This window comes from Marasmius oreades, chromosome 6 (genome assembly GCF_018924745.1).
Source record: "Marasmius oreades isolate 03SP1 chromosome 6, whole genome shotgun sequence".
Taxonomy (NCBI): Eukaryota; Fungi; Basidiomycota; class Agaricomycetes; order Agaricales; family Marasmiaceae; genus Marasmius; species Marasmius oreades.
The window spans coordinates 1,617,650-1,644,615 of NC_057328.1; the positions used below are offsets into that span (position 1 = coordinate 1,617,650).

The 26,966-nt window shown below is 49.1% G+C and overlaps 12 protein-coding genes across 12 annotated transcripts; 8 read left to right on the top strand and 4 right to left on the bottom strand.

The window, feature by feature from the left end:
* Positions 1-144: 144 nt before the first annotated feature.
* Positions 145-3,719, top strand: CHS1 (Chitin synthase, class 1; the record flags this gene model as incomplete). The annotated part of the gene is made up of 4 exons (XM_043154843.1): positions 145-1,765; positions 1,821-2,056; positions 2,108-2,970; positions 3,029-3,719. 4 exons carry the CDS (start codon positions 145-147, stop codon positions 3,717-3,719), a joined length of 3,411 nt encoding a protein of 1,136 aa, XP_043007301.1.
* Positions 3,720-7,536: 3,817 nt separating this feature from the next.
* On the top strand, positions 7,537-9,450 carry E1B28_009914 (uncharacterized protein; the record flags this gene model as incomplete). Its single annotated transcript, XM_043154844.1, has 6 exons — positions 7,537-7,647; positions 7,706-8,082; positions 8,132-8,760; positions 8,809-8,908; positions 8,971-9,060; positions 9,108-9,450. 6 exons carry the CDS (start codon positions 7,537-7,539, stop codon positions 9,448-9,450), a joined length of 1,650 nt encoding a protein of 549 aa, XP_043007302.1.
* Positions 9,451-9,694: 244 nt separating this feature from the next.
* E1B28_009915 (uncharacterized protein) lies at positions 9,695-11,025 on the bottom strand (the record flags this gene model as incomplete). Its single annotated transcript, XM_043154845.1, has 2 exons — positions 9,695-10,760; positions 10,814-11,025. 2 exons carry the CDS (start codon positions 11,023-11,025, stop codon positions 9,695-9,697), a joined length of 1,278 nt encoding a protein of 425 aa, XP_043007303.1.
* Positions 11,017-12,250, top strand: E1B28_009916 (uncharacterized protein). Its single transcript, XM_043154846.1, has 3 exons — positions 11,017-11,023; positions 11,096-11,801; positions 11,863-12,250. Exon 2 carries the CDS (start codon positions 11,117-11,119, stop codon positions 11,756-11,758), a length of 642 nt encoding a protein of 213 aa, XP_043007304.1. The 5' UTR covers positions 11,017-11,023; positions 11,096-11,116; the 3' UTR covers positions 11,759-11,801; positions 11,863-12,250.
* Positions 11,913-12,409, bottom strand: E1B28_009917 (uncharacterized protein; the record flags this gene model as incomplete). The annotated part of the gene is made up of 5 exons (XM_043154847.1): positions 11,913-11,941; positions 11,994-12,063; positions 12,121-12,185; positions 12,232-12,345; positions 12,394-12,409. The coding sequence occupies 5 exons, from the start codon at positions 12,407-12,409 to the stop codon at positions 11,913-11,915; spliced, it is 294 nt and encodes a 97-aa protein (XP_043007305.1).
* A 721-nt stretch (positions 12,410-13,130) lies between these two features.
* On the top strand, positions 13,131-13,723 carry E1B28_009918 (uncharacterized protein; the record flags this gene model as incomplete). The annotated part of the gene is made up of 3 exons (XM_043154848.1): positions 13,131-13,278; positions 13,336-13,582; positions 13,636-13,723. The coding sequence occupies 3 exons, from the start codon at positions 13,131-13,133 to the stop codon at positions 13,721-13,723; spliced, it is 483 nt and encodes a 160-aa protein (XP_043007306.1).
* Positions 13,724-13,886: 163 nt separating this feature from the next.
* Positions 13,887-18,385, top strand: E1B28_009919 (uncharacterized protein; the record flags this gene model as incomplete). Its single annotated transcript, XM_043154849.1, has 7 exons — positions 13,887-14,785; positions 14,838-17,079; positions 17,133-17,320; positions 17,374-17,429; positions 17,484-17,750; positions 17,805-18,267; positions 18,319-18,385. The coding sequence occupies 7 exons, from the start codon at positions 13,887-13,889 to the stop codon at positions 18,383-18,385; spliced, it is 4,182 nt and encodes a 1,393-aa protein (XP_043007307.1).
* Positions 18,386-18,575: 190 nt separating this feature from the next.
* Positions 18,576-20,124, bottom strand: E1B28_009920 (uncharacterized protein; the record flags this gene model as incomplete). The annotated part of the gene is made up of 4 exons (XM_043154850.1): positions 18,576-18,586; positions 18,639-19,780; positions 19,840-19,999; positions 20,049-20,124. The coding sequence occupies 4 exons, from the start codon at positions 20,122-20,124 to the stop codon at positions 18,576-18,578; spliced, it is 1,389 nt and encodes a 462-aa protein (XP_043007308.1).
* Positions 20,125-20,242: 118 nt separating this feature from the next.
* Positions 20,243-21,530, bottom strand: E1B28_009921 (uncharacterized protein; the record flags this gene model as incomplete). Its single annotated transcript, XM_043154851.1, has 3 exons — positions 20,243-20,794; positions 20,850-20,992; positions 21,044-21,530. The coding sequence occupies 3 exons, from the start codon at positions 21,528-21,530 to the stop codon at positions 20,243-20,245; spliced, it is 1,182 nt and encodes a 393-aa protein (XP_043007309.1).
* Positions 21,531-21,549: 19 nt separating this feature from the next.
* On the top strand, positions 21,550-23,223 carry E1B28_009922 (uncharacterized protein). The gene is made up of 4 exons (XM_043154852.1): positions 21,550-21,759; positions 21,819-22,358; positions 22,409-22,889; positions 22,938-23,223. The coding sequence occupies exons 2-4, from the start codon at positions 22,303-22,305 to the stop codon at positions 23,142-23,144; spliced, it is 744 nt and encodes a 247-aa protein (XP_043007310.1). The 5' UTR covers positions 21,550-21,759; positions 21,819-22,302; the 3' UTR covers positions 23,145-23,223.
* A 55-nt stretch (positions 23,224-23,278) lies between these two features.
* Positions 23,279-24,643, top strand: E1B28_009923 (uncharacterized protein; the record flags this gene model as incomplete). Its single annotated transcript, XM_043154853.1, has 6 exons — positions 23,279-23,287; positions 23,338-23,539; positions 23,602-23,654; positions 23,701-24,288; positions 24,335-24,485; positions 24,543-24,643. The coding sequence occupies 6 exons, from the start codon at positions 23,279-23,281 to the stop codon at positions 24,641-24,643; spliced, it is 1,104 nt and encodes a 367-aa protein (XP_043007311.1).
* Positions 24,644-24,800: 157 nt separating this feature from the next.
* On the top strand, positions 24,801-26,632 carry E1B28_009924 (uncharacterized protein; the record flags this gene model as incomplete). The annotated part of the gene is made up of 3 exons (XM_043154854.1): positions 24,801-25,185; positions 25,246-26,030; positions 26,087-26,632. The coding sequence occupies 3 exons, from the start codon at positions 24,801-24,803 to the stop codon at positions 26,630-26,632; spliced, it is 1,716 nt and encodes a 571-aa protein (XP_043007312.1).
* Positions 26,633-26,966: the final 334 nt, after the last annotated feature.

Here is a 26,966-nt window from a genome sequence, read left to right on the forward strand (position 1 = left end):
TGTTTGTCCCTGCACTCTCCCCTTCATCATCAGTACCGTTTGTTGGCCGTCATCATCGTCGCTCCAGCAAGGTCTGAACTAGCCGTTCGTCCATCGCTTTCTTCACATTCCTTACTTCATTCTCTTCATTTTCACACCTAAATCATGGCCCCTCGTTCTCAGTCAAATGTCGACTTCACTGACGTCCCAATTCCAACGACAACGCCTAGACCTCCTCCTCATTCCGGTACAATGATCCGTCGAGCAAAAACACTCACTCGCCCAGAGCGAAGTGTTGCCCCAGTTCCTCTCATCAACCCCCAGTCGACATCCTCATCATCAACTCCTTCACCCGACGCTTACAACGGTTCCGACGCATGGAGAATATTTTCTCGTATTGTCACTTTCTGGGCCCCAGGATTCCTGCTAAGTTCAGTAGGAGGTTTGAGGGACAAGTCAAAGCAGCAGGCGTGGAGAGAGAAGATTACTTTGTGTTTCATCATCCTCATCCTTTGTGGTTTGGTAGGATTCGCTACCGTTGGCACACAAAAGGTCCTTTGTCCCCAGATAGCTTCAAACAATAAGCGGTTCTCAAGTATTGGGTCAACACCTGGCACCTTGAGTGTGCGAGGACAGATGTACAACATCTCATCGGCTAAATCCAGTTCTGTCAATTTCGTCAGCATCGCGCAGGCATCTCCAGGCCGCGACATCTCGGATTTTTTCAAAAGCACCGCTACAGATTATCGGTCATGTCAAGGCCTTTCCTTCAATGTCGCCCGAGACGATCCGTGCTCGAAATTCTCCCCTTGTGTCTTTCCCAGTCTTGCCACCTCGAGCCTTTCAAGTCTTGGTTTCGTAGACAGTGGCTTCGCAGTTGGTTACGACTGGGAACAGGTAGCTGCGCTACAGGATTATTTCGTCATCGACGGTGCAGTACTCAACATGACCAGTTACATGCTCCAACATCCCACCGCTATCCCAAAAGACAATGTAGATGCCGCTATACGCACGTTGTTGCGTTCCGGCTCATCCAGCGGCAAAGATGGAACCCGTTTGTTTTATAACCGCGCCGACCTTAAATCTGCTGTTCCTTGCCTGAAACAGCGTTATGTAGCAGGAAACATTGACAAAATCACACCAGGGTGTTTCGTCTCGTCACTACTGCTCTACATTGGATTATTTGTCATCTTAGGCCTTGTGATATTGCGATTTGCTATGGCCTGCGTCTTCAATTGGTTCCTCTCTGAACGACTTTCGGGGCCTCCGGACAGCAAGGAGCTCGATCGTCAGGCTATCAGTCCTGCAGTTATGCCGGAAGGAGCGAATCTTTCCATCGACAACAAAATTGGCACAGCTCCTTGGGCCGGAGGTGGGGTATCCAGGAAGTTGACAAAGGGTGCTAACAAGTCTGCCCGTTCACTTGCGTCATCAACGACCCTCACATCTCCTTCAACCGAACCTACGTCTGTAGTGAACCTCGCTTCCATTGGGCGTGAACTCTTCGCTGTCTGTCTGGTCACATGTTATTCAGAGGGCGAAACATCGTTACGAACAACATTGGATTCTATATCGCTAACCACCTACAGCGACAGGAGGAAGCTTCTATTCGTTGTCGCTGATGGTATGATTACTGGAGCTGGAGAGAAGATGAGCACACCAGATATTTGCGTTGGACTGTTGGAAGCAGACCCTCGGTTTGGCGACCCCATTCCTATGATATACGAAGCTGTTGGGTCGGGGTCAAAGTCTCAGAATCGGGCGATGGTGTATGCCGGTCATTACAGTACGTTCTGTTCGTTGGTTAGGTGGGAAGTCACTGATATTTTGTCCATGTTAAGCTCTCGCTGGTCGTCGTACCCCTACCGTCATAATCGTCAAATGCGGAACAGAGAGCGAGGCTGCAACCGACAAGAAACCGGGAAATCGTGGGAAGCGGGACAGCCAGCTCATCTTGATGAATTTTTTCTCTCGGGTTACCTATAACGATCGCATGACGCCACTCGATTTCGACTTATTCAGGAAAATACACGTCCTGATGGGGGTGACTCCCGATTTTTTTGAAGTTTGTCTTATGGTGAGTATTGTACTTTGGAGCTGTAGAGTTGATGATTCAGGTCCTTTTCAGGTCGATGCTGACACTAAGGTTTTCCCTGATTCTCTGGGTTACCTAGTGAATTGCATGCACCATGATCACATGATAATGGGAGTCTGTGGCGAAACTCGTATTGCCAATAAGCGACAATCTTGGGTCACTGCTATCCAGGTTTTTGAATACTTCATCTCCCATCATCTTGCGAAGGCATTCGAGTCGGTATTTGGTGGTGTAACTTGCCTTCCAGGATGCTTCTCCATGTTCAGACTCAAAGCACGAAGGACGACAGGCGACGATTGGGTCCCTTTGATCGTCAAACCTGAGATAGTGAAGGAATACAGCCAGAGCGAAGTCACAACTCTACACCAAAAAAATCTTCTTCTTCTTGGAGAAGACCGTTTCCTTACTACCATCATGCTACGGACCTTCCCCAACCGAAAAATGATGTTTGTGCCCCAAGCAAGATGTCGAACTGTCGTTCCTGATACATTCAAGGTGTTACTATCGCAGAGACGACGCTGGATCAACTCCACGATACACAATCTAATGGAACTCGTCCTTGTCCGCAACCTCTGCGGTACCTTCTGCTTCAGCATGCAGTTCGTCGTGTTCATGGATCTGTTGGGTACTGTAGTACTTCCCATTGCTATCGCGCTGACATACTCGCTCATCGTGAGCATGGCATTTGATCCTCCAAAGACCTTCGAGCAAGCGATTCCCCTTATTCTCCTGATCGCCGTCCTCGGTCTTCCTGCCATCTTAATTATGCTGACAACAGGCAAAGTAGTCTACGTACTTTGGATGTTCATTTATCTCCTCGCGCTACCGGTGTGGAACTGTATCCTTCCTTTGTACTCGTTCTGGCACTTCGATGACTTTTCGTGGGGAGAGACTAGGTATGCATCTGCTTATCCCCCAAAGCGGACAACTCACCGACTGGTTTGATCATAACAGAAAAGTGGAAGGCGAGGGAAAAGGAGATTCTCATGGTGTGCCAGGTGGAAAATTTAACGGTCCCGCCGTATCAATGCGGCGATGGGAAGACTGGGAACGGTCTAGATTACGCAAGATTCGTCGCGAAGAAAGACGTCGAAAGGAGTTCGAACGTGCACATGGCCAAGGGTTCTACTCCGGAGATGAGCTCCTCAGCGTTACGGATATCAGGAGTCAGTACGACGGCTCAGATTCCTATTCTGTCACATCTTCGGAAGAAGATCAATGGGGTGGGCAAATTGGTGGATACAACGAGCACAACACCCAATTTCCTCCTCCGCCTGTCGCTCTCATACCAGAAACCCAAGATTTCCATGGCGGCAAGACTCTTGATGGGTTAGAGTTAGAAGCCATGCTGGAGATGGGCTTTGATGATGATCGACCGTCTCCAACTGGTAGCCCTCGTAGCCCCCGATATCAGCGCGCCAATAATGAATCTACGACTCAGTTAGCCCCTGGAAATGAATATCTCTACGCACGCCCGGCATCTCCAACTGCTCAACCATTTATAAATCACAGTAGTTCTACTCTCTTTTCACCGACAACGCCCACGACCCCCATGAGCACGGCTTACGGGGCGTCGACCACCGATCCCGGCAGGCAAAGGGAAGGTTATGGTCCGTTGGGCCCTCTAGACCCTTCTACATACTGAATGACGGTCAAGGACAATCTTGGTATTTGCTGTCGTCTCCGTTACCGCCACATCTCTCGCTTTGTTTTGCTATACCCTTCGTGGTAACCGTCCTATCGCGTTTAGAGCACATTATTATGCATTTGAACCAATAATCTCGATTGTCTGTATATCGCATTCATTTTCTTACTTGAGCTAGGGGTTTTGGGGCACTCTCATTCGTCGAGGATGCTATCTAGCGTAAATATTTCACTGACTTGCCATACACCCTGTGATAAACTGAGAGGGCTCGACATCGGTAAGCGCTGAGATTTCGAACTCGCCAAAAGGAACTAGAGAATGAATAGTTGTGAATTCGGACAGATAAGATGAACATTACCTTTGTCTTATATATGAGAAAAGTCAATGTACATGTGCATCATGTAGCGGGTGGCCACCAATTCTCTTTAGCCGCCCGAAGAGCTTTGTCCATCAATGAATTGCCAAACAACGCCTTATCCAAATATGGTAACTCTATTGTTCTCTCGTTCCATCCGCGTTGTGATGCAAAATACAATGAAGACAATGAAGATGGCCTTCCTTTTCAATCAAGCTGGCCTCTTCCTTTCACCACCACCACCACTCATCCTCTTTGATTTATGTTCATGCAGCTCTTTTTCCTCTCGTTTTTCACCTTCGTTGCAACTGTTCTAGCCCAGAAATCCTCTTCTGTGGTCTGCATTGCCGGTCAATGTCTCCAGGGCTTCTCTAATACAACCAGTACGTTCTAAGAATCTCTGGAATTACACCATTTTGGTAATGTTTTTTTGGCTACAGTTGGCACAACCATATCAGCCCCTGGTGTACAGACTAGTGTTTTGTTACTTCCCGGTCAATACACTGCAACCACAAACCCTCAGCTTCTTCACGACCTACTAATCTCACCTTCATCCTCTTTATCACCTTCGTCCGGTTTTGAAAACTCATCATCATCGCGAAGTTTACCTTTCAACGTCGCTCTCTCACCCGGATTGGCAATATACTCAGATGCAACGTACGGCGGCAACCCTGAATTCACCTCATTGCCCATTTCACCCCTTGGCAACTCATCCACACCCATATCTGCCAAATCTTTAGTTCTATCATCTAATGTGTGGGCTGCTTTCAACATTGGTAGTCAGTCCCTGCGCATCGTTGTGTGGGATTCTGTGCCGGACGTTGCTCAACTACCTGTCACCGGTTCCCTTTCTCTCCTCGACATTCAGTCATCAGCATGTTCGCCCCCTTGTTCTGGCGCTGGTGTATGTTCTTCTTCAGGAACTTGCACTTGTCCTGCCGGCTTTACCGGTTCATCCTGTGAATCCTGCGCAAAAGGTTTCTTCGGACCCAAATGTCAGCCTTGTCCAGCAGGCTGCTCATTGTGTGATGAAGGCATGAATGGTTCTGGTCGTTGCCTCACTCCTACATTCACCAACGCACCATCGTCTTGCAACTGCCTGAATGGACAATGTGCTTCCGGTGGCCAATGTACATGCAATACTGGTTGGACCACAGGCAACAATGGCACCCTTTGCTCCAAGTGCTCTCCAGGTTTCTTTCTCACATCGACAGGAGATTGCCACACTTGTCAGCTGGGATGTTCCTCATGTGCGGATGGCACCGGTGTCTGTCAAACGTGCAAGCCTGGGTTTACTCAGGATGCCAACGACCAGACTAAATGTAATGCAGCTCAAAGCGTAACGAACACTGGTACTGTCTGTCCGGATGGGAGTTTTAGCGATGGAACCAAGTGTCAACCTTGTTCACCCAGCTGTCGTACTTGCAGAGGGCCGACATCGAATGATTGTGTGATCTGTGCGGCAGGCACCTATGCGTTCAATGGAGGTTGCGTTGCAGCCGATGCAAATGGAGTTTGTCAGGGTACAAACCTCATCGCGGATAATAACAAGGTTTCCTGTGACAGTACGTATCATTTGTTGACCACAGAATGTAGCACTCAAACGTAGAATCTTTTGCTCAGCTTGTGGCGCGAAGTGTACTACATGCAAAATCCCCAGCTTCAGCGTGGTGTCTACTGTGAACGAGTTACAATGTACTGGCTGCCTTCCCGGCTCTTTCCTCTTCCAGGGCAAATGCGTTGCAAGCTGCCCACAAGGCACCTTCGTAGACCCAAAAGATAACATGTCATGTAGTGGTGAGTATACTCTTTTTTTACTTGATCTGTGTGCCCTAATTGGCGCTATGTTAGCTTGCGACTCCTCGTGCAGCACTTGCACGGGGTCCTCGACCTTTTGTCTCACCTGTTCGTCTACCGCATCCCTCGCCAGTCAAGATGGGAAATGTGTTACCAACTGTCCACCCAACACATTCCAAAATCCGGCCATCAAACAATGCACTTCCTGTCACCCTGACTGCGCTACCTGTGACGGCACTTCATTCAGTCAATGCCAGACTTGTCCCCCTGAGCGTCCGGTACTCAACAACGGTCGTTGTTTACCCACTTGCAGCAAAGGCCAGTTCTTTGATTCAACTGGTGGTGGTTGCAAAGCATGCGATTCCTCCTGCGGAAGCTGTACCGGCTCTGGTTCAGATAAATGTCTTTCATGTTCCAACTCTGGTCAAATATTGAAGGGTGGAAGATGTGTCGACGCAGGTTGTACTAGTGGCACATCTGTTATCCCAGTCTTAGGCGTCTGTCTTTCCGACCTTGTCCAAGTTCCCTCTTCAACTACCGAAGGCTCACCTCTTCCGACCATCACCGGACTTAATAAACCCATTGTTGTGCAACAGGAGAAAAGGCGACTCGAGTGGTGGCAAATTCTGTTAATGGCTCTGGGTTGCGCATTCATTTTCATGGTATTCGTGGTGTGTTGGAGACGAAGGATGAGGAAGCGTAGATCAACTGCTACTAAGCAGTTCGCACAAGCCAAGAACCTTGATCCCGATGGTGCAGGATGGAGGTCAAGGATGTTGAGGTTAGGTGGGAAGGTGTTTGGTCACAATGGGAGTCCGAGAGCGCACCTTCAGCCTGCAGCCGAGGACATCAAGCTTCGAGATATTGAGGAAGGTGGCCATGACGAGCAGATGGATACTACTCGCAAGCACAGGAGAAGTGTGGGACAGAGTACCTACGACATGGACGGTCTCATCGGGGCGTATCAATACTCTGATGACGACCGTAAGTCAAAGTCGGAAGTCATGCCCTCTCTGAATGTTAACCACCATTATCACCACACTTACGATAACGGGCATAACAAGGACCTGAACAGGTTGTCTGGATCGTCGCTGTACTCTGAGATTACAGGTGTAGCCAGGAATACTCCAGATCCGAAACTACCTGTAAAGACGAGACCTTTTCTCCTCGATCCCAATGCATCGAAATTTCCGCGCAGCTCATTCGGCTCCTCCGTTTATTCGTCCACCTCGAGCAGCACTTTCAATGGCCTCTTAAGAAAAGCGACGAATGCCACCACCGACGCTCAAAGATACGCCCGAAAGGTTAGACCGACTTTAGGGGGAGCTGATGGGTCTAAGGTTGTCGACTCATACCCCGAAACCGGAACGTTGGTTGATACTTCTGATGTTCCGATAATGAGAGGCGCTTGTTGGATAGAGCCTCAGTACACAGGTACCAGCAGTAACAACCCATTCAGGAGATGACTAGAACCTATAGGACTTTTTTTTACAATCCATAGACTGGAATTAATCACTCTTTGTATCATTACTTTCGAATAATCGGACTCTTTACATACATACTGATGTATCGACCATTTGTAGTACAATAATCAATTGGCACACTGTTAAGTCGTCCCTCGGAAATTACCTAATTCGTTATTGAACTTTTTATGCATCTGCGACGATGAGCACTGCTCTGGTTATCCATGCACCCGCCAGGAATGAGCTCGTTCCTCAGTTGCACGGGTTTCCTACTCACTTGAACACCGTGTATATGGGAGAGCGCGAAGAGGAGGTCAGTACGGAGTAACTCTAACGTTTTTCGCAAGCTAATGACTACCTCCGTACTCCAGATTTCGCGTTTGGCCTCACAACATCATTTCAGCGAATACAGCCGCAGCAAGTTTGGTTCGCAAGGGGCGCCGATTCGTTACATTCCCTTGTCCATACAAGCTCCAGAAGTCTTCCGAGAGCTTCGTTCACGTCAAGTTCGTTCTTCAACCACAAAAACATGGTGGCATCATGAACTCCCACAACCTACTTCACCTGTCACACCAGTGCTGTTAGGTCCCACTGGTCTAGCTCCGGATGCTAAATCCGAGTCCGACGAACTTTCGAGGAAGTTATTTGCTGCAATGGATGAGCAATTAACCTCGCCACATTCTCAAGCTCAAGCTGCGTTTGGGCAGTCGCGACATAACGTCAAGACTTCTGTTTCTCATCCCATTAAGTGCGTAAACTAAAGCTTTCGGAATGTTTGAGAAAATAATTGCCACTAGATTGTCCTTCATAATACCTTCTGAACTTTTGGCTCTAGTGTCATCTCATTTACTCCTCACCCCATCCGCTCACTCTTTCACCGTAAAGCAACCGACCATCTTCGAGCTACCGTCTCCGTTCACCCTTGACCGGTTGACCAATCTCCAATACCCCATGTTTCGTCCTGACTCGCAAGTGAGGTGCCCACCCACAATGGCTGGTCCGCATCCCCATCACTCTGAAACGACATTTGCGTGTCATCTACAAACGCGTTCACACGTATCTGAAGCCCTTCAAGCCGCCATGAACTCCCGTTTTCAAAGCGGAACTACTACATCGCCCCATCAGAAGGTTGCTGGAGTACCTTCTCACGAAAACGGTACTCTCAAGACTTTCCATACCACGACGCCTTCCGTTGCTCTATCTGTGTCGGTTACGCAAGTGAATAATACAAACGACCCTTTTGGGGCTTTAAGTACGCCACCCATAGATACACGTCTTTATCCTCCCCCTACTCCTTTCCGAGGATCCTATTTTGGGTCCGAAGATGAACATATCCAATCTTCACCTTCAACACCATTACCGTCCAAGACGGTCCAGAGCCGAACCTTGGGTAACCTAATTCTCTCTTCTTGCCCAGGTAAAAAAGGTATGTTTGTGAATACACCTATGTACATATGCTAATACACACGGACAGTTCGGCTTGACGGTCCTGTGAGAGGTCGGTCGGTTGTCCACCGGGACCTCGAGTACGACCTTCGGCGAATGAAAGATATGGGCATTGGTTGTATCGTTTGGTAAGCTGAGACCAAATCCCCCCGCTCCTGCTCAATCTTGAGTAAAACTATATTCCGAATAGTTGTCTGGACGACTCTGAACTCGAGTTTCTGGGAGCACCTTGGCCGGAATATGAACGGATAACAAGAATGATAGGTTTGGATGTTTTACGGTGAGTCTGACTTTATCCACACTTCCTGTCTAAAACATTCCGTAAAGATTACCCACGCCTGAGGGCCTGCCTCCAACCCTTTCACCCGATGCCCTCGACACAGAACTTACACCTTTAATTAACCGATATACCCTGCAAGGCGTTTCTATACTTGTCCACTGTCGAGGTGGTGTTGGTCGCGCGGGGGTTGTCGCTTGTTGCTGGACAATCAAGCTAGGTCTTTGTGGGTGGCTCGACCCAAATGCCACCGGTAATCCTGCTGAATCTGTTCGATTCGTTGAAAAAGTCGTTTCCGTTCTAAGGCGGAGACGCGGTGCAAAAGCTGTCGAGACATATGAGCAGGCAAAATTCCTCGTTGATTATGTGGAATACCTGAGGAGCAGCGAGTAGATAATATGCTATCTCTCGTACTCTTCGTCTCTGGGATGGCGTTCGCACACGGAACAGTGATTTATTTTTTCACTTATCGAAATACATTAGGATGAATCTCCAGGAATTATTGTTTACCTGTTTTTCTTTGTTTCTCCCGCCTCAGCCTACCTTTCATCGATTCGGCCTTATCACCTACACCTAATCCCCACATGAAACACGTATTTGCTACTCGTCTGAGTGTACTCAATAAAGAAGGATGTTGTCATTGCACGATATACAGCTCGAAGCTAGAGAACGCAAGGTGGTAACCATCAAACTCATAGTTTATTTTGTCTGTCCTCCGATACGACTGGCGCGTGCCGCTTTTCGCTGACTCCGCGGTATCCCCAACTTCATCAACGAAAGGTAGGACGAGCGCAGCTTGGAAAGCTTTTTGCGCGGTCTCTACTGGGTACTCTCCGTTCGTTTCAACATCTCCATCTTCGCTGGAAATGAACAACGTAACCGACAAACGACCAGGGCGGAAGATCTTGCCCACTCGTTTCACCAAAGTTTTCAAATCAGGCATTGATTTCCCATCAGATGTCGGTGGTGCATAGGAGGTCGGAAGGGGAACGTTACACTCGAAACTAGCGTATGACCAGCCTGATTCAGGGGTTACATGAATGGTGTAGTATCCTTCACCTCGGCGTGGAGTACCACTAGATTTAAGATCATCTGCAGACGGAGTGGGTTTGAAGGAGGGGTCATCGCCCCAACGGACTAGAGCGTTGGAGGAATAACCACACGGTGTAAAGGAATGTGCGTTTAATGTTGTGAGATGTGAAGGGAAAATATCAGTGATTCCTAGAGTGTTGGCTAGGGCAAAGGCATGTTCAGACGGTGTTTCTGTGGAGGAGGAAGAAAAGGAAGAGAAAGGTTGACGTATTTGAGGCGGCAGGTCCGTCATTAGAATTTCGATCGTGAAATCGGGGAAGTCGCCTGCAGACGGAGAAGGTGAGCGGGGTACGACGGAGTAGGAGGGCTCATCGAATATCCCGGTGATGTAAAGTAGCCAATGGTCGCCATTAACTTTGCCTATTGTGTACGCTGAGCCATTTTTGAAGATTGTATCGAGGAACTGAACTTCCTGAGCCCAATCGCGATGAGGGCCGAGCTGGAGCTCGGGAAACATGAAAGACTTTCGAGAATAGAAACACCGATAAACGGTTTTCATATTAGCCTGTGTGGCGGCAATTTCAAGTATACGAGGTAGACCGAGGAGGTTGAGAGTGGTACCACAGGTCTTGAGGATCAACCGATGAGGGGAAACGAATAATGAAGACTCGCTGTGAAATCGGGGTGTTAACAATGGTCTGGAACAAAAGGCTATAAAGCCGACCTAAGTAAATAGGCATCGATCTCATCGCCTGTAACGGTACTGAGGATTTGACACCGAACGGTGCTGAGCATCTCGTCCCAAACTGACGAAGGTATTTTTCTGAGTCCAGTCCGCCCATTCACCGGACTTGAGGCATCTGGAACGGCACCTGGTGAAGGGGCGAACCAGATTTCTAAGAGTTTTTCTGGCCCTTCGAATGGCGCGCCGGACATGATGGTGGTTATGGTTCAAGAGGGAAATCAAGTTTATGTCTACTAGACTTGTGACATTGATTGGTGTCACACTTCCTTTTTTTTTCTCTCCATGGTACGCTTTCCTCTGTTGAGGACCCTCCTTCCCCGTGTAACTGCCCCAATACTACCCGTAACTCGACTTCGTCCTCCATCAAGAGTTGCCCGTCCCATCTCAGGGTCCCGGCTCTTCTCTCATTTTCCTGCGCGGCTCTCTTCTTCATCTCCCCCGCCAACAAATGACCGCTCTAAGCAACCCTTATCTCAACGTTTGAAGCATCTCATAAAGTCTTATGGCTGGTATGCCCTCGGCGTATACCTCATTTTATCAGCTCTCGACTTTGGCGTCGCTTTCGCCTCTATCAATCTTCTTGGAGCCCAGCAGGTGTCTGAGATAGCCAGTTCAGTAAAACAAGCCGTAGCCAACGTCATCCATTCTAAGCCCCCGGAACCAGGCCGAGATGAGGTGGATCCAACTCGTAATGCGGCACAGGGTGGGAAGGAAGGCTTATATGCTATGCTCGTTTTGGCTTACACCATTCACAAAACCCTTTTCCTTCCTGTTCGAGTCGGTTTAACCGCGGCACTCACGCCCCGTTTGGTTAATTGGTTACGCGTCAGAGGTTGGGCCGGCGGCGAAGGTACAAGACGCGCCGCAGGGGAAATGAGGGAGCGTTTGAGAAAGGCTAGAAATAAAGACAAGGACACTCATTAACCTCCATTCCTACTACATTCGAAAACACCTAATGTACATTCCAGTGCGTACTTATTAACATTTCGCGATGGCATACATGAATCGACCTCAACCGTCCGTCGCAGTTCTCATAATAGAAACCCAACTCAAATCTTCATATGGCGGAAAATCGAGCTTAGGTGTTGGTAGGGGGAGCTTCATCGGCTGCAAGGTATTTCAGCTCTACAAAATCCGAAGTATTGGGAGGAAATCGTACCGTGTAGGATACCTTCTTTGACCAGTTCCTCCGGCTTCGGACGTTGTTGCAAGGCATGATCGAGCTTGTCCTATATCGTTTGGTGTTGTAAATTAGCGACTTCCAGTATCGACTGAAGGAACCGTACTTCAAGCTGGGATCGCTGGAGCTGTATCTTCGCCTGCACGAGCCCAGGGGCGATTCCTTGGTCTTCTACTACCCCGTCATTGAGTGAAAAAATAATAGATAGTCTGCGCACCTTTCATGATATTTCGGTAGACGAGATCCCGTTTATCGGGACGTTCGTTGAGATGTTTTTCCAGCTTCTGAAGTGTGCTTTGGTCCAGCGACTGCTGGCGAAGTGGCTCTGGACCTTGCTTGCTATCAGTAATCATTGTTTAGAACGACCGACTTTTCTTACGGGTTTGTTCTGTCATGAGTATAGCTTGCTGAGTTGAGTGGAATTCCCACTTTGCACCACCCTACAGTACCCCGTTTTCCCACGGGCCATGTCTCACTTTGATTTGTCCCACATTTCTCGAACCAAAGCGAGATTGTGAACTTGGTCCGGACGCTACTGGACAGTAGTAGTACGGGGTAGGATAACTGGTAACTATACTGACGATGGTTACCATGCCGTGTAGTCTATCCATCCATCTATCTGCCAGCCAAAAGGAGGAGGAGCATTTCGCTCACCAAGTTGTGATTCTGTCCGAGATCTCCAGGCCTATGTTTAAATCCGTTCGAGTGCATGGGCGTGTACCCCACCTCACAAGAAAGAAAACTCCAGTAGATGCACTGCATGGTGTCACAGAATAACAATGATTGTAGTCAAGGCCCCTGATAACAAAACCACCAAAAATTTTGGCCGTCTTTCATGCCAAATCACCACCCAGATCGCCGAAAAACGGCTCCCAATCATGCCAAAACACCGAACAGCCCAACATGGTCTTTCAAACTGACGGCTGAGGTGTGTGCAGAATACCCAGATGCCTTCATCGCCAACACCCCAGTTCATTGCCAGGGTAATGAAAATCACCGATTTTGGCCCAGATGAGAGCTCTACTGTACATTAGCACGCTTGTGTCACAAGGCGTGACAGCTATCACACAATCTTCCGCCGAATCGAATTCGGAACCTCCATCTTTTCACTACCCAATGTTGAGTAAAGCAGTCAGAACAACGCTTCTGGCTCGGCCTAGAACAACGCCCTCACTCTCTGCAACCGGTCATCGCCATGGATCTTCCAGTACCCACCACGACGAACATCGTGGCGAGCACGATAACACAGTGTACCCCAAAGAAGGTTCGAACGCAAACGGTATTTGGTATCCCTGACTGACTGATATATTCATGGACGTAGGATTTTTTTCACCCGCTTGGAGGAATGGAGTCCTTGTGTCCGTGCTCGCGCTCGCTGCATGGCAATACGCGCCAGAACCCAATGACGAAGCCTATCTCACACGGTGGATAATGATGTACAAAACACCGAAAGAGAAGTGGCTAGAGATGAATGCAACCCACGCCGCGCAGTCAAGGGTGGTTGCGGAGCAAACGAAGTTGTTTGACTTGGGTGTTGCGCCCCCGGTACATCGCCTTCGATTCCCTCAGTGAGTGAGCTCTGGTCGTTCTACAACCTATACTGACAGCTGGAAACTATCAGAATAATTGACCAGGGATCTCCATTTTGCAATGGTATTGGAATGAATGTGGACATGAGCAACGTGAAGGTGAAAAAGGAGGGAAAGTAGCTTAGACTAGAATTCAATTAAGTCACGTGGCAAATAAGCAGCAAGTTTGTTCAACATGAGTGACACAATTGTGACCTTGCGTGGTTTTCTCGTTGATTCACGACGACATCTGTCCTTGCAACGTCAAAGCCGCCCCGCCGTCGGGACGACTACATCCATCGCCATGTTCCTCTTTCTCCTTCTCGCCAGTGCTGTCAATGCAGCTCTTCCCCAGGTCGACTTCAACCGTATGGGGACTGTCGGCTTGGCTGGCTCTTTCGCCGGATTCGACTTTTTCCAAAATTCGTCGCTTTCTTTTGACAACTCGACCTCGACACTCTTCTCCAGATCATCAGATGGTGCTTTGACTGCTATCGGTACCACTAATAATGGTGGTCATATTTCTGCTGGATGTGCCCTGGGCGATGTTTTTTATGTCGGGGGATCATTTTCGACTTTGGGCTCTACCGCTGCGTCCAATGTCGCCTCATATCGCGCTTCGTCCTCGCAATTTTTTGCTCTTGGCTCAAATGGACCCAACGGAGAGGTGGATGCTGTTTATTGTGATGCAAAAAATGGCAAGATTTGGGTTGGAGGGGAGTTCACATCACCAGGTGCTTCGGTTGCTGTTTGGGATACGAAATCAGGGTCGTGGTCTCAACCACCATTCGTTGGAGTCGCCGGTGCTGGGGGTCGCGTCCTTTCCATCACATCTAACTCGTCCCAATCCAGTCTTTTTTTCGCTGGGTCGTTTGTTGCTTCGTTTCAGGGTAATGGGACGATCAGCGGAAACAATAACCCAAACGTCCCGTTTTCCGCAGGAGCTACTCCATTCTCTTCATCACTAGTCCCAATACCCCTAACGAACGCCCAGGTCGAAGGGTCGCCATCCTCAACAGATCGTCAGTTTAGTGATGTGAAGCAAATTCTATGTCCTGCAGGATCAGATGGACCAGGCAATACTTGGCTTGGAGCAGATGGGAGCACAGCTGTACTGACTGCCAGAGCCTTTTCCTTCATCACTGCAAACGGCATCAGACTTGGAAACACATTTTTACCTAACCACGGGACGTCAGAGTTCAGGTAGCTCTTTGCTCGATTCGGAAAAGAACTTTATGCTGATCATCCTCTTCAGCGTGACCACTATTCCGGATAACACAGTTCAGACCCTCAAATATTTGGACCCTCTTACGGGCCAGAACGCAACATGTTCCGACCCTTGCCCCCTTTCTTCCAATCCATCTATACTCTACCAAGATTTTCTATTTCCGAATACCCTTTCGATAACAGGAGTTCAAATCAAGTTATCGAAGTTCACTGGCTCTGGCACTGGTTTGCACATACTGCAACTTCTCTCCTCCGGTGCATTCGCCTCTTCAGTTGCCGATAATAATAGCCTTTCTTGCTTTGCCCCCAACCCCCCGAATGCAACTTTTACTGGTAATTGGCAGGCGAAGGAGGCAAATACCAAAATATCAGGAACGGTGCAGACAGTGTTGGTATCCTCTGTTGATGTTGGCACAACTTCAGAGGAGGGCCCTTCTTTGACTTGGATGCCTTACGTCTCGGCGTCCGGAGTTTATGAGGTTTCTATGATGATTCCAGGTTGCACCAACTTCCAAGATTGCGGCCTTCGTACATCGGTGACTGTCACTGTTTTTCCCGGCCCCGGCTTAGCTCCTGTTGTGACTATCATTGACCAGACCAACACTGAGGACGCAACCAAAGTCGTTTATAGCGGTACTATTGTCCCCAGTTCTCCCGATTTTAGCACCACCATCCTCATGAAACTCGCTGACAAACCCACTGGCAGTGGACAGGACGGTAAATATGAGTTGGTAGCTGATAGAATTCTGCTATCGCTCCTGTCCGCTAACATCAGTGCCTCCGGGGGGAGTACTCCATCTGCTCCGGGGAGTGCGTCAGGCTCTCGGAATTCGTTTGGCTTCCTAGAATGGCCTCTTTCTGCCTCCTCCGGCACCGATGCGACAAAGGTTTTACCCAACACCAGCATCACAGCCTTAGATTCATTGGGAACGGACCTGTTCGTTGCTTTGGATGGTACCAACATCAACTCTGGTGCCTCTGCAATCACTAGCGTTGCGCATGCCGCATCCGGTTCTATCTACATCGGAGGAAACCTAACGCTATCATCTGGCGCAAAGAATGTTGTCGCTTTTGCGAATGGTGTACTCACACCATTGGGTGACAATGGGGTCAATGGTCCAGTGGCTACTTTACTATTAGTGGGGGACATGCTTTACGTCGGTGGAAACTTCCGAGATACCACCTCCGCTACCACAAACGGTCAGCTGAGAAATATTGGAGCATATAACACCCAAACCAATAAATGGACCTCACTTGGTGCAGGGCTGAACGGACCAGTCACAGGCTTGAATTTCTTGGACGGACACTTGCAAGTTTCCGGCAGCTTCACAAAGATATTCACGTCTCCTTCCGGCGACTCAGGTATGGATGCACCTGGTCTCGCTGTATGGGATACCCGCTCTTCGAGCTGGGTCAACAGTGGTGGCTTTATAGCTGGAAACCTTTCCATGATCACGAACGGCACCGATTCGACACAGTATTTGGCTGGTAACGTCGCTGCCTTCAGGAAGTTTGGTGCTAGCGGATTGGTGATGATCAACAATGCTGGTGGAGTTCCACATGTTTCGCCCTTGGGCTCCCGGCTTGACACCACGGCCGATATTGGCGCAGTTCCGGCGAGGCGAAGGTCTATCCCTTCCCTACACACGTCTTGGATGTCTCATGTGATGTTCCCTCGTTCATGGGCCAAGCGTCAATCCGGTTCCCCTTCTCCACTTCCTGCCCCCCTTCCTACCCCTGCACCTTCTGTCTTGGCTGGCGCTTTCTGGCGAAATAATAGTGGTAATACTGAATTGGTCATAATCGGAGGCAATTTCTCCTTCCTTCCCACTGGCGAGTTGTCCGGCGCGCAAAAAGCACAAGGGGTTGCGATCTATAATCCTAATACCGGAAGTCTGCAAGGCCTGCAAGGCAGCCAAATCAACGGAACAGTCAGGACGTTGTTCGTACAGGGCAACCAACTGTACGTTGGTGGGGGTTTCAGCCTCACTGGTACCAATGCTAATGGTTTCGCTGTCTACAATCTTGCTTCTCAGCAATGGGACAACAGTGGAATTCAGCCGCTTCAGCCAGCATCTGGTTCTACTGTGGTTGTCAGGTCCATTTCCAGCTCCCGGACGAAACCGAATAATGTTATTGTTGCAGGCTCTTTCGCCCAGGCTGGTTCACTGTCATGCACGGCGATATGCTCCCTTGATACCGCTTCGAAGCAATGGAACGGTCTGGGGGGCGGCATCTCCGGGGAGGTCGCTAGCGTATCCTATGGAGGAGTGAGTTGTTGTTAGCTGGCGATTTTGTAGCTCACTGCTCACCACGTTTTTAGAATAACCAAGATCTTGTGGTTGTCGCTGGATCTATTACACTTTCTGACAACAAGGCTGCAAATGTGGTGCAGTATATCGTTTCTAACAACACCTGGTCTGCCTTGGGGTCCGGCTCGGATCTTCCTGGACCTGTTACAGCTGTTGAGGTCAATGGAGGTAACATAGACAGCGTGTTCGCCGCTGGAAAGTGCGTATCACGATTACACTCGACTCAAGACATCGGTTCATTTTGGACTCTAGGTCAAGCGACTCCTCCTTTCTGATGTTCTATAACGGTACCAGATGGACACCCCTCGGTATGGCTCTTCCCCGTTTATTACATTAATTGAGCCACTCAACATCCTTTTCAGCTTCAACCCTTCAAAAAGACTCTGTCGTCTCCCAGCTTGCAATGGTACCTCTGCAAACGGATCACAGTGGTAACGCGATAGTGGAAGGCAATCGGATGCTCATGATCTCGGGTTCTCTGGATGATTCATCCTTTGGAAACGCGTCGTCCGCTCTTTTTGATGGACAAAATTTTATTCCGTATGCCGTCTCTACGACATCCACCGGTGCTGCAGGATTCATAGCGACCATGTTCCACTCGTTCCAAGACATCGATTTTAACAAGCGCCGTAAGCACGAATAAACGAATAGACGTCGTCCGTTTGCGCTAACCTTTTCCGCAGGTTTCCTGGCGACCGGTATTGTTATATTGATCTCCATCGCCATTTCTGCTGGCATTGTTTTCCTTCTCGGTCTAATCGGTATTTTGTGGACGCTCTTCTCGAGACGCGACAAGGATGACAAATTGAACAAGTATGACCCTCAGGATGATGACGATGACTCTATGCATCATCGACCTTCGTCATTACTGGAGCATGTTAATGCCGCCACTCGTGGGACCATCGTCGGCGCAAGTCCGTTGCCTGAGAAGGGTGACGTCTCTGAAACTCATGGTCACGACCCGTATGGCCCAGATGCTAGCCATTATGCCCGCGCTGAGACACCCTCCGATGCGATGGGCGGATTGGGTACGGAAGAGGCCAGTCGCCCAGCCCATGCCAGATATTCCTTCGATGGCGCCGGGGAGGGTGAACTGCCGCTTACTGCGGGAGCAGAAGTTGAGATTCTGGACGACCGTGACCACGCGTACGTTCCATACCTTACTGAGTAAGGCCTAGCTGATCTTTGGTCATGTAGATGGTGGTATGCGCGCGACCTCAAGACGGGGAGAGAAGGTGTCGTCCCGGCAGCGTATTTGTATTAGATGTACCTCTATATTGACAGTCTCTCGTTTTAATTAGTGCATTTTCCCTTATACCCTTAGCAGTCTTCTTTTATTCGTCTCTTGCAACGGCTATCTATCAATATTAACGACCTGATATTGTTTTCAAGTACATGCGTGGTTGGGGAATACAATAATAAATCACACAGGAAACAGACCGCCATAAAAAAGGTCACTGTAACACTGAACTCGATTAAGTTGCTGCAAAGTGAAGGTTCAGGTCGCAAACACTTACATGGATCACGGTAGTGCTTTTGCTGGTTGTGTCTGAATGCAACCTTTGTCTTGAAGTGCTCGCGGCGGGCCTGATCACGGAACTCCCGGACATGTCGCCCTGCTTCCCTGGCTTCACCTCTATTCCTCGCTTTGACCACCTGTGTGCCGCTGCCAAAAGCACCGTATCCACCTCGCACGGGTACCAAATCGGAATTCTTGTCAGCCAGAAGTCGTCGAACAATAGCAGCCCCGGAACTAGGATCTTGAGAGGCTTTGTTGCCTAACGGGGTGAAGGATTGTGCATAATAACGACGCAAACTTCGATGACCGATGCGTGCACCAGATGGAAGGACGAGTTCCAGGTGAGAATCTCCGTAAGTTATTTCACTCTCAGGTACTAGGTCCTCGGTGCCTTCCAATTCGTCTTCATCTGTATGTTCGACGATCTCATCGACGTCTTCATCACCTTCATCACCACTCATATCTTCCCATTCCTCTTCCTCAATCTTCTTCGACCTGAGTTTTGACTTGACGTCGCCGTACGAGCTCGTAAAGTCATAATAGTCTGATATCTCGAACCGGTCATTTTCAGTCTCATAGGCGACCTTACAATGACTCTTGTCCGTCATATGTTTCCGTACGGCATCCAACGTTCGGAACTCTCTCCCTTTGCCGTTGCAATATATACAAACGTTGCCCACAGCGATCTTTTCACCAAGATAAGTAATTAATCCGGGAAGGTCAATCAGGTAGTCAGAATCGGGGATGAAGAACGAATGTGCGGAAGACATGTGAGAGAGGTTTTCTTCAATAGTTGGGGATTGAATCGGACAGAACAGACAATGAGTGTTGGATAGACGAGATCGAGCGGCAGCGATCTTCTGGTCAATGGTTTGGTTGACTTCGTCCTCATCAGCGTCCTCGTCTGCTACCAATGATATGGAGGCAGCTTCTGAATCTAGTGTTTCTGAGAGTTCGGCAGGCTTCGTAATCTGGGATGACTCTACAGATTGCTGAGGTGGAGGGACAGAGTCTACTTTCTCTGCTTCAGGTTCTAGATCGACGACGGCCGGTGGTTCACGAGCAGCTTTGAGTTCGTTATCTTTATGCTTCTTGGAGTTGATGTGAGAACGATAAGCGTTCTCAGACGAGTATATTTTACTGTGGATAAAAAGAACCCATTAACAGAAAACAAAAATTACGATCAGTCTAAAGCTTACTTGCAAAGTTCGCAACTAGAACCTTTGAGAGACGACATGATGGATGTCTCTGCCCTCCTTTCTAGGACCTTTTCATTGAACGTAGCTGCACTGACCGGTGGTAAACCAGCCACTCTACGCTTCATATTGTACCTGTGGTGGTCGGATCGATAGTGTACGCCTGAAATTCATGGAGTTAGGCTTGTTCGAGAGCAAAAATAAGTCCGTACGTTGTTCCTCTGCGGAGAAGAATGCAATCGTGCATGATATACAAGTAAAAAGCACCTGCTGTGCTTGGTTCTCCATGATGGTAGCAAAGAAAAAGTGCCGCTTTTTGTGTTTGTCATCATCTGCAAACTCCCCGCGGGTCCGCCGTGAAAGCGGCACAAGTCTCAATAAATTAAGTTACGATTAATACAAATTGTTATGCAGGTGGAAGAAAAGCACTCCATAGAATGACCGAAATCACGCCCCAAACCACACTCCAACCTACCCACCATCTTCCGAATTGTGGATATTCCATCACCAACCATGCAGCAGCCCAATATGTCAAAGGCATCGAGGAGGCCTGTCTCAGCACGATCTGGACATGTGCGGAAAATAAGAGCGTGGAGCAAAATATGAGTGCATGCATTGCGTGAGGGATGAGAGAACAGCGCGCAAACGGCGAAACAGTAGTCTTGTCAAGTTGTTGCTTCAGAACGCAGACAGAGAAGGCCGTGATGGAAATGATAGGCGGAGCGGCAATAACAAAATTGGGTATCTGTGCGACGGTCCAATATCGAAAGAAACCGACGTCCCAGTATTCCGATTGAGTGTGCGAGTAGATGAGTGGGATGGTATTCTGACACCATTCAGCCAACTCGACCTCTGAACCAGTACAAAATGAGAGATACCCAGAGTATTGGAGGTAGATGAATGGCACAAGGGTCAAGGATGTAAGCGGAATTGCCCAGAAGATGTTGCGGAGGTGTACCTGAGTCTTGAGGGTCAGAATGTGTCGAGAGTAAACTTGGGCGAGTAGAACAAACCTTTCCTGTTCGAAGAAGGGGGTTTACAACCAAATCCCATAGTATAAATCCACCGAGCAATACACCGTTCGATCTGAAAGTACTCGCAATAGCGAAGTGCAAGGCAGCTGTGAGATAATGCGATCGCGCGCAAGCCCACATTCCTGTACATTGGTAAGAGCAAGAAATACCGGGGTGGACGCGAAATGGCACACCTTTATAGGCAAAATAAGCAAAAAATGGTTCGGCATACACGGCCAGGCGAAGCGCGGCAGGGCTACTGGGCAATAATGAGAGGAGGGTGGCCAAATAAGCGAGCTTTGGGGACCCAAGATGGTGCAAAGACAGATGATACATTGTCCGTGTGGTATCGCAAGCCATCGCGACCAAAGCACCTCCTAGCATCAAATCAGAGCGACCGACAATGAACTGAAGAGCTTTCCCGCCGTATCGCATTACGAAGGGAACACCGGGAAAGAATGCCCATTGATATTCGTAAAGATAGCCGTCTTCTGCAATGCTGGCGAAATGAAACGCATCCCATCGAAGAAAGGGTTGAGAATATTTGGAGAAACGGAATATCTTGGGAGACGCATCGAAAAGAGGTAGACACGAGGAGACCAGGGCGAGCAGATAGATGGGAACGTGGGACGAGAATGACAGGGCTACGACTCGAAATGGTATTCCAGAGCGATCGCCCATGGACGCGCTCGTCACTGTGGTGTGACCGCCGCCACTTGTCCATGGCTTTGCACGACTTTCTCAACTCGGTCCCATACCCACTGACAGCCGTACTCATCAGACTCGCTCCTTCCTTGTCTGCTATACGATATGTCACACAAGTCCTTTCTTGGTCAACTTCTTGGTACGACAGCTTCCTGTCAATAGCAGCTTGGTGGGCAATCTGTCTCTTCATGGATATAACCGTACGGTTTGTCAATTCATTCCTCTAGAGTGCTCGATTGACGCTAATAATGGGACTCACTCCAGATATTTTCTACCAGTTGCAATTCTCTTTGTCTGGTTTGTCGCCAAAACGAGCGCCACGAATGAACGAAGCACTTTACCACCAATTACCGAAAACGCGCTACAATCAGCCATTGCCGACCTCACCGCAATTCAGACTTTCGTCCCTAGTTTTAAAGAAATGATACGGCCTATTCCTTCTCGGAGCGTGCTGCTGAGAGTCTGCGCTCTCTTGTATATCCCGTATCTCGCCCTCACGCATTACATACCCCTCTGGATTATAGTCGGGTTTCTCGGCACTGGTACGAACCACATCATATAGCTTCCTCCTCAGCCTTACTCTCTCTTAGTTGCATTATCATGGTGCTCCCCCTGGGCCATCGTTATTCGTTCTTCAGTCAGCTGCAGTGCCTGGTGCCGATGGTGTGCTTACCACACTTGGTCTTTCCTGTCCGGACAGCCCCTTCCTCCTCCTCAGCCTATAGAAACCTTCGCAGTTACAAAGCCGATGGAACAAGAAAACAACCTACGCTTTTTATTTACCATTTATGAGAACCAACGATGGTGAGGTATTGATTAGCTTCTCCAAGCAGCTGCTTATACTAGTTCAAAAGGTGGATGGGTCTGGACTTCTCAGCTGCCTTGTTGCCATCCGAACGCCCCTCTTGGTCAACGCAGTCCCAGCAGCCTGTAGCGCCTCCCAATCTATTTACACTGCCCGAGGATAGCGTTGTATACCTACATGACCAACAAGGACGACGTGTCAAAAGGACTGCAAATTGGAGGTGGGAAGAACCTGAATGGACGGTTGTTGTGAGGCGAGAAGATGGTGTTCTCAGTCGGGTGGAAAGACCTCTGCCGAGCACGAAAGAAGAGACCACAAGTACAGGATTGTTGATGAAGAAGATGAAGGAAATGAATAGCAATAATAGCAGTACAACTGCAAGTTCCGGCAAAGGCGATAATAACGATGGGGAAGCTGTAGATGACGGCGAAGATGAAGGAGAGGACGAAGACCTTGTAACAGATCCTGATGGATGGATTTATGGTGATAACAAATGGGAGAAGAAGAGTAGTAAGGGTGGAATGGGCAAGGTTCGTGGTCATTATTACCGCCATCCTTCTACTGAAATATTTTACTAGTATACTCGCTACAGACGGTGGACACGGATCGCAATGGTGGTTGAACATGTAGATGTCGTTGTAGATGGTGAAACTGGGATCGAACGAGCACGTTCAGACATGGTATCGAAACCTGAGGAAAGCCGTGGTGCGACTACCAGCGAAGGCATGAGTCCTCTCCGCCAGCGACTCAAGTCTGCCCTTGCGAAGGGCTCTGGAGGCGGTTGATAAGGGATATCATATTTTCACTCTTCACTGTAATGATACGTTGTTGATGCGCATACCAATGATACCGCCTGATACCGCTCAGAAACCGCCGGAAAATCATTAGGCGCCGTTCGGTTGCCTTCTACCATATAAATATGAACTTGGTGCTCTCACCCTTGTCTTCCACGTACTCAGAGATCTAATGTCTGAAAAGGCGTCGTCTTCTGCGAATGGGAAGAAATTCGTGCTCATTATTCATGGAGGGGCTGAAACAGTCATCAAGAGGGTTATTACACCCGACCAAATCGCAGCCTACCGTGCTGCACTACACGATGCACTCAATGCAGGCTACAAGGTTCTCAGCGAGGGAGGAGAGGCTATGGATGCTGCAGTAGCGGCAGTTGTGACCATGGAAGGCATAGTTTTTATTCTTACCTTCTGTAACTACAGGTGTTGCTAACAGGGAGCGCCTGTTCAGATAATGAGTTGTTTAACGCTGGGAAAGGAGCTGTGTTCAATGTCGATGGCAAGGTATGGGGACGATTGCAGAGAATGGATAGTTTTGACACACTAGTAGAACGAATTAGAGTCCTCAATAATGCTCTCCAAACCTCCATCTTCGCATCCGGGAATACCTCCATCTCGGAGAGGTCTTGGATTAACCCTGTTGGCCCACACTCGGAACCCTTCCAAACTTGCGAGAGCTCTATACGTTGAACCCTCCCTCGCACCTCATACATTTCTGTCTAGTTTCGCTGCGGAGTCGATCGGAGAGCAGCTCGGGGTAGAAATGGTCGATCCGTCATATTTCTTTACAGAAAGGCGATGGAAGGAGCACCGTCGAGGGTTGGGACTGCCTGACGAACCTTATCCTCCGGGTGCAGGCAAAACGGCAGGTACTGGGGAGGTCAATGCTGTCCCTGAGATGAGTCCTAAAGGTACAGTGGGTGCCGTTGCACTCGACGTCAATGGTTGTATCTGTACTGTCACTTCGACCGGTGGCAGAACGAACAAGCTGGTTGGGCGAATTGGTGATACACCGCTTATGGCAAGTGGCTTTTGGGCCGAAGCTTGGGAGGTCGGTGGCTTGCAATCTATTTGGAACAAGATCATTGGGCGGAGCACGGAACGTGCGATAGGGATCTCTGGTACTGGCGATGGCGATGTAAGCTGCATGTATGCTTCCTCTTTCCCCCACTAACACACATTAGTATTTTATCCGTCATGCCGCGGCCGCTACGATTGCTCACCGGGTCAAATTTCTGGGCGAGACCATCGATGTCGCGTCCGAGACCGTACTCGAGGAACTTTTGGTAGATGGAGGTATCGGTGGTGTGATCGTTCTGGAGAATGAAGGCAATGGTGAGTGAGGGTTGGGCCTGGACGACTTGGCTGCCACTTACAATGCCACTGACACAGTGAGCCTTCGGATGAACGGACATGGAATGTATCGAGGCGTGATAAGGGAAGACGGGGTCGGAAAAGTTGCCATTTTCAAAGAGGATGCCCTGGAGGAGTAATCCGGATCCCCGGACCCCCAAAGTGTGGCTTGTAGATAAATCTTTGTTTACTAGAAAAGGCAATTTTTGGCACGAGGCTCACCACCCCTTTTATCGAGTAAGCGCCTGTCCCCCGCCCCCCCTCGTATTGTGGCTCTTCTCGTTCCTTTTTATTCCTATGTCCTCAACTTCTACCAGCTCACCTTCCCATATGTCGTCCCCTTTGTGCCCCTCCACTACTTCTCCCAACGAAATGTTCCATGTTCTCGATTATTCTCCCCATGAGGGCGAAAAAGGTGTCCCTATAACAGTCCGCATCCATTTCAATCAAGGTTCTTCACATTCTATCTTCGTTCGTCTCGTCGTAGGTTCCAAAGCAGTAGCCACAACGGTTAGGGAGCTCCCAAATATCAACTACGGGAGGTGGCAGCTCGACGCTACTATCCCTTCTTTGGACCCCTCCAATCTATCGGACAAAGTCTTGCTCACAGTTCAGGCTTTGGACGAGCACAATCAGCTCCTCCATTCAGCCACCTTTGGTGACTTTTCGTACTGGTTATCTGGTGAGTCTCGATCCGCTTAATGTCGATTACCTATCTTATTCTCCCTTTTGCGGCATATAGACCGCTCAAAAACAAGTTGTCCCTCTCCCAAGTCAGAACCAGTCGATGGTAACAGCGGGCATAGGCGGCAGGCTTCGTTGGACTTGGTTCACGCAAACTCTCCCCCGTTCTCAGATTCACCTGCTCTCCGTCGCCGCGCAGCAACCACTTCCGGTGCTCGCCCAGTCATTCCAGCGGTGAGCACCCCTGCTCATTTTGTCGCCCTTCAGAAATCTCGCCCACTTAAAGGCGCACCTCGCCGTATCAGGGCAAACTCCCTCATGCGCTCAAAATTCGCTTCTTCCAAAGACATTGGCGAGGATCTATACCCTCAGACCCCAATCCTTGAGCTCCTGACCCCGCTCGGCTCCATGTGTCTCAACTGGGACCCTTCAGAGGTCCGTGCTGGCCGTCGTCTCGTTCGCTTCCAGAAAGTCCAGGATGGTCGCAAACTCATGGTCTCCTGCCAGTCCATCAGACAAGAAGACTACCAGGATAATGATAGTGTCATCTCGTGCATCTACAGAGGTGACACCGATTCGCACTATGTCACGTCCGTGGATGTTCTCTACCTCTTGGAGCGACTCACAAACGACGAGTTTCCCGTGGAAGAGAAGAACAGGTTGAGGCGTAACTTGGAGGGTTTGAGGCCCACAACTGTGTCCAAGCACAAGGCAGGTTTCGAGTCATTTTTCCAGCGCATCATGAAATTCCCGGACCCAAAACCAAGGAATATCGAGAAGGACCTCAAGGTTTTTGAATGGTCCCTTCTTGGTCAGGCCCTAGAGAAGGTTCTCTCGAAATATGTGAGTATCCCGTTTTCCGCCTGAAATTACCACCTTATTAATATTTCGTGTCAAAGTCCGTATACATCCAATCTTCCCCAACCGATTCTTCTGCCTCTCTGCCTTCCGAACCCAATGATGATTATCCACCTTATGACGATCACGTCGGCCATCATCCCGCATCTCATGGCCTGCCTAAATCAGCACAGACTGCGCCCTTGATCCCGAAATTTGAGCCGTCTTTCGATGATCGTTCGATCTTGCTGTTGTCGACACAGGACGGCAGTGAAGTATGTGTCCCGCACCACCCCGAACATGCCTATGATACTCTTCAGCATTACCCATTATACCCCTCCGACCCGACGCCCATATCGGACCGCGGTTCTACTCATGGGGAGGCCTCGTCTTTCAACAACTGGGCCGAAAATGGAACTGGCGATATGGGTTTGGAGGACTACCCTACATTGGCGGCCTTCCATCTAGCGGAGCCCTCTGATAGCTCTGCAGGGCGCGGCATGCAAAACAGTCATACAGATTACCAGTATAACTATTCCACGGATTCGCTTCAATACCCAAGAGAAACATCCTTACCTTCAACGCTTCCTCCTTTCTACGCAGACTAAACAAGAAAGTTTTTTCCGTTTCTGACCATCGCGAGATTAATGTCTCTCACGCCTTTTAGACGCCGAAATTTACCCTCGTTACTCGGGAATTTCTTCTTTTTCTATATCGAAAACCCCTCCATTCTTATGAGATCGCGCATCCGTGTTTCCGGCTTGTACGTTTAGGGGGCTGACGGATTATTCATCCCCACTCTTCCTTTCTATTGGTCTTTCTTTCGCCTCTCTCTATCTCTCGCATGGACTCGGCAGTCGTGTATGTTCGTTCTAAATTGTACAAAAGATCGCTTTTTGAGTATGGATGTAGGTTCCCTCCGTGTACAGTATGTTAACAGTG